Source organism: Etheostoma spectabile, chromosome 20 (assembly GCF_008692095.1).
Source record: "Etheostoma spectabile isolate EspeVRDwgs_2016 chromosome 20, UIUC_Espe_1.0, whole genome shotgun sequence".
In the NCBI taxonomy this organism is placed as follows: Eukaryota; Metazoa; Chordata; class Actinopteri; order Perciformes; family Percidae; genus Etheostoma; species Etheostoma spectabile.
The window spans coordinates 7,411,022-7,415,756 of NC_045752.1; the positions used below are offsets into that span (position 1 = coordinate 7,411,022).

The 4,735-nt window shown below is 43.0% G+C and overlaps 1 protein-coding gene across 1 annotated transcript in view; it reads left to right on the top strand.

Moving 5' to 3' along the window:
• Positions 1 to 4,735, top strand: part of fancm (FA complementation group M) — a 42,197-nt gene that overhangs the window by 35,794 nt on the left and 1,668 nt on the right. The window contains 8 exon segments of the mRNA XM_032500711.1: positions 1 to 1,420; positions 1,536 to 1,624; positions 2,135 to 2,203; positions 2,400 to 2,519; positions 3,540 to 3,699; positions 3,829 to 3,935; positions 4,055 to 4,542; positions 4,627 to 4,720. The exon segment at positions 1 to 1,420 is cut by the window's left edge and continues 9 nt beyond it. Coding sequence (XP_032356602.1) covers positions 1 to 1,420; positions 1,536 to 1,624; positions 2,135 to 2,203; positions 2,400 to 2,519; positions 3,540 to 3,699; positions 3,829 to 3,935; positions 4,055 to 4,542; positions 4,627 to 4,720 — 2,547 coding nt within the window.

A 4,735-nucleotide genomic window follows, 5' to 3' on the forward strand; every position in this document is an offset into this window, starting at 1 on the left:
CCCTCCTTTGCTAAATTTGTCCAAGGAAGAGAACAGAGTCTGCAGGTTATCCTTGCCAACGTGGCAGAGCTCCTGTCCCGATCGCCACCGTCACCGACTGTAGATTTAGAGACCCACATGGCTGCTCCATCACTTCCTTCCTCTCCTCAGAGGCCTCATCAGCCATTTCAGGTCAACTTTACCCTGGATGTGGATGATGACGATGATGAAATGATAAGTCGCCAAGACGATACCCCCCTGAGGGCTGACACAGACAATCCTCCAGTTGTTAAAGAGGATAGTAAAATATATCATGAATGGCCTCACCAGGATGAGCAGCAGATTGTCAGCTGGGGCAGCATAGCAGCAAATAGTCCGACCTGGGATGAGGTTTTCGGGGAGAAAGAGGGGAATGACAATCATGATATTAAAGATAACAGCAGAGAGACAGGCAAGTACAAGGGAATGAACCGTAAGAATGATGGCACAGCAGAGGAAAAAGAGAGTTGTTTGGACGATGTTAGGAATGAGGAAATGCCTACCTTAACACATGTAGGTGGGAAAGACGACTCTCAGTGCAGACCTCACATGGACGTGAGCATGGATCTGTTTGGGGATGATGAGGCCTTCCTGCAGATCACTATCCCGGACATCTCCACTCCTGGCATCACAGCCAGAACATCCCCAAGTGCCGGAGACATTGCTAATAGCACTAAAAAGATGTCCAACGCTTCACACACGCATACCCCAACAAACCCATTTAAAACTATACACACAACTGGTAGATTAAACACAGCGCACACAGATGATTTAGCACACACAAAGCACATAACTCATGCTCCGCATGCCAAGCTGATAACTCGGAGCGCAAATACCCACAGCACTGCAGAGACAAAACGCACAGCAGCACCTAGTACACCTGCAACAGGCAAAACGATAAAGGACAAGGCAATTACAGCTCATTGTAAATCTCCCACAATGCCACAAAACACTGAGTCATTTGACAGCTCCCACGACTACTTCTCTGTCAACTTTGACCTCGGCTATTCACTCGAGGATTCTGATGAAGCGGAGGAAAAGGCTGTTCCTGCTCCATGTATGTTGACCTCTCCACAGCCTAAAAAGCAGGCTGACTCTACAGCGTCTTTGCCAGCCGTCTCCAACTCTTCGACTCCCTACAGCTTCCATAGACAGAGAATCCCTCCGCAGTCCAATGGATCCAGGTTATCTACACCAAAACTGTTGTCAGAGCATAGGAAGAGAGAGGCGTCCTCTCTTCTGGCTCTGCCTTTGGTGTCTAAAGGTGGTGAACTACCATCTCCAATCCCATCACAAGGAGTCAGGCGGATGCTCATGCCTGGCTACCCCGGGCCTCACATCCCATCTTTAGTCCCCAGCTTAGAACGCAGACGACTGGAGGAGAACTCCCCTCCTCATCCAGGTTGGTAAAAAATAGAATTTCTAAACATCAAATGTCTTTATATTGGTTATATACTTTGTTTTGCCCTGTTGTTGAGATCTCTGCCTGTTGCTTTCTGACTCACCTTCTTTCTTAGGGGAGTGCGACAGTGACAGTGAGGAGGAAGTCGTGGTTCATAAAAGAAGACATCAGAACAAGGTCAAACTCTTGTCATCCCCAGAAGTGGTGAGCAAGGCCTGTTGATAATAGAGCTGCAACTATAATGATTATTTGTTTTATTATTTTATGAATCTGCTGATGATTTTTGATTATATCATTTGTTCTAAGGAATGTCAGAAAAGCAAAAGAAAAACCAAAAGATATTCAGTTTACTATCACAGAAGAGGAAGAACCAGAAAATATTCACTTAAACAATTAATCAGTTCTCAAAATGGCTGCTGATTGATTTTTCTATTTGAAAATTCTGTAATCTTCTTCTTATATCATATTAATGAGATACAAATAGTCCATGTTGTGGTACAAAAACAACGACGAAGACAGGAGATATCTGATTCAGATGGCTCAGGCTGCAGTTGTCATGGCAACCAGCTTGCAGGCAGTTTAAGCATTTGTAGCCCCTGAAATGTCTTGGCAAAACATATATTGATAAATCTCTATGAGAATCACATAACTTGCACTGTTTACATGTAATGTGTGTGTATATATGTGAAATGTAAAATGTATTGTCTCTGCTAGTCAAAGCTCTCCAGTGATGTGGACTCCCCGGTGGTTGTGAAGAGGAAACGCACAGTTGCTCTCAATACTGTAAGATTAATTTCATTTGCAGTAAATTATACCACATGGTTCAACGTATTCAACACATTGGATTTGATATACTACTTTCACTCAATGCATTGGTTATAATAATTCCCTCAAGATCTAATGGTTTGATAAAATGCAACTTCATGAACCATTAATGTGTACAGCATTTGACGAGCTAGTTCTTCTCATTTGTCTCCAGTCAGATGAAATGCAGGGCGAAGGTGTTTCTGATGATGATTTCCAGAATGAATCTGGGTTCACGCGCAGAGCCACATCACATGGGGCTGAGAGGCCACGGGTCCAACGGGGCAAAGCCAAGGTCTGTGTGACAGAAGATGGCTCTGCAAACCCATCGGAATCCGAAGCGTATCATTTATTTCTCATGTTTTCATGTCACAGCATGCAATGAACGGCACCTGTGTAGATTCAAACGCAGCTTTTAGTTTTTTGGTTAGTGGAAAAATTTGAACTTGTGTTACTTTTTGTCATAACTACAGAGTTGCAAGGGCAGAAACTTGATTATAATGTATATCATTTTTAGTAAATCTAATCTATAATTTTTTGAAAATCTTAGACCCATTCTCCTACGCTTGATCTTTATATCTGGAATAACTGATTTGTTTTTGGACCACCTGGTGGGAGTCGAAACCAGTTGTGAACACAACCTTTGACGTTGATATGGCAAACATATATACAGTACACATCAAGCAGTTATGGAGCAACATTATCATTCAGTAAGAGTTGTCTTTCTGGCCACCTGATGAATGTCAGTCCAATATTATGCCATTTATTGTCAGGTTTAGCTCTGTTTGTGGTGTCTACCAATTCCGTAGGGAAATATCTTTAGCTATTTAATGCTCCACTATGTCACTATAGTAGTCTGCCGTTACAGGTTGTGTACAGTGGGTTTTAGGAGTTTTTTCATTGAACATATCTGCCTGCTGCGGAGTAAACCCAAACAGTAAAGTTGTGGGGTGAACAGCTAAACAATGAGCCGAAACTCGCTATAGATTTGTAAAGCTGAGGGGAACTGCAGGTTGGAGTGATAATTCTCTATAGGTTCATCACTACAAGCGACCCCTTTCACATTTTCACATTGTAATTTGATACATTGTTATATTAAAAATATCAATTATATAACCCCTTTAAAAACACATAAAAAGTAGCTGCTGCTGGTTGTCTCCTTCATTATAAATACAATCATAAAACATTTCAGACCTTTTTTATTTCCATCTGAAAATGACACCTCCTACTTACACATAAATGTCAGGTTTATAAATATTTGTCAGACACCTTCAGCATCCATCAACCTTGACATTTTCCATTGTTCCTCTCTCAGCAGCCCGTATGTCGAAAAGGGCGCCAGTTCCTGGATGAAGAAGCAGAGCTGTCGGAGGAGGGGGCAGACGTGTCATCTGATGAAGAGGATGAAGAAGAACAGAACCATTCTCTTGAAGGCTTTGTGGTTGACAACACACACTTCTCACAGGGACTGAATGGTAGGATTTTTATTGCACCTTCAGTGGATTATATTTCAAATCTAATCTCAATCTAATTCACTGAGTTAAAGCAAGATGAAGGAATTATGCCATACTATTACATTTTCTGTATGTGTCCGTCTATGACAGACTCGGAAATGCAATGTGTCTACCTGAAGTCAGTGAAAAGCCCTGCAGTCCAGGGAAAGTTCAAAATGTCCTTCAGAAATCATCACAACATGGACATTTTTTCTCAGGTATATTGTATATTTATCTTTTTTTTTACTCAGTGTAAATTAAAAAAAATACAAAGTGGTTTAGTTCACTTTTAGTCTAATTGTTGACTCCAGTCCATGTTTCTAATGTTGGCTCCTAGGTGCCTGAGATGGATGAAACATATGCTGAGGACAGCTTTGTGGTGGGAAGCGAGGTAGAGGAGGTGGGGAGCAGTGAGGAGGAGGCTGATGACATTGAAGACATGCCCGAGGACTCATATGTGGAGGGGCGGAGGCAGTATGCCACCAGACGGCGTGTTTTCCTGCACAAAGCCAGAGCCGGGGCCAGAAGTAAGCCTACAGCTGGATCTGCACCAGAGCAGAGAGCTGGGGTGAAAACCAAGCTTGCCCGTGTCATACGCATTGATGAGTCTAGTGAGGAGGAGACAGAGGAAGTTGGTAAAAAGAAAAGTCACACAACAGGAGGGGGTGTAGCTGTTCCCTTGTTGCCGAAAGCGGTACAGCCAAAGCCCAGCAGGCTGCAACAGCAGAAACCCAATGCCTCATTGTCTTCATCCATAGCATCCAAGGTCTCATTGCTGAGCAGGGCACAGAGGTGCCCAGTGAGTGAGGACCAGCAAAAGGAGAGGTAAAGAAATTCTCATATTGTAGCACACAAACACAAACAACCACATCAACCACTAGACCCACCATCATTTTACTTCTCCTACAGGTGTTGCCAAAGGTTAGAAAATCAGCATTTGCTCTCTGATGAACTAGACTTTGCTGAGTCAGAGTTGCTGTCATCCTCCAAGAAACAACCCCAGGTACGAGCAAAGAGG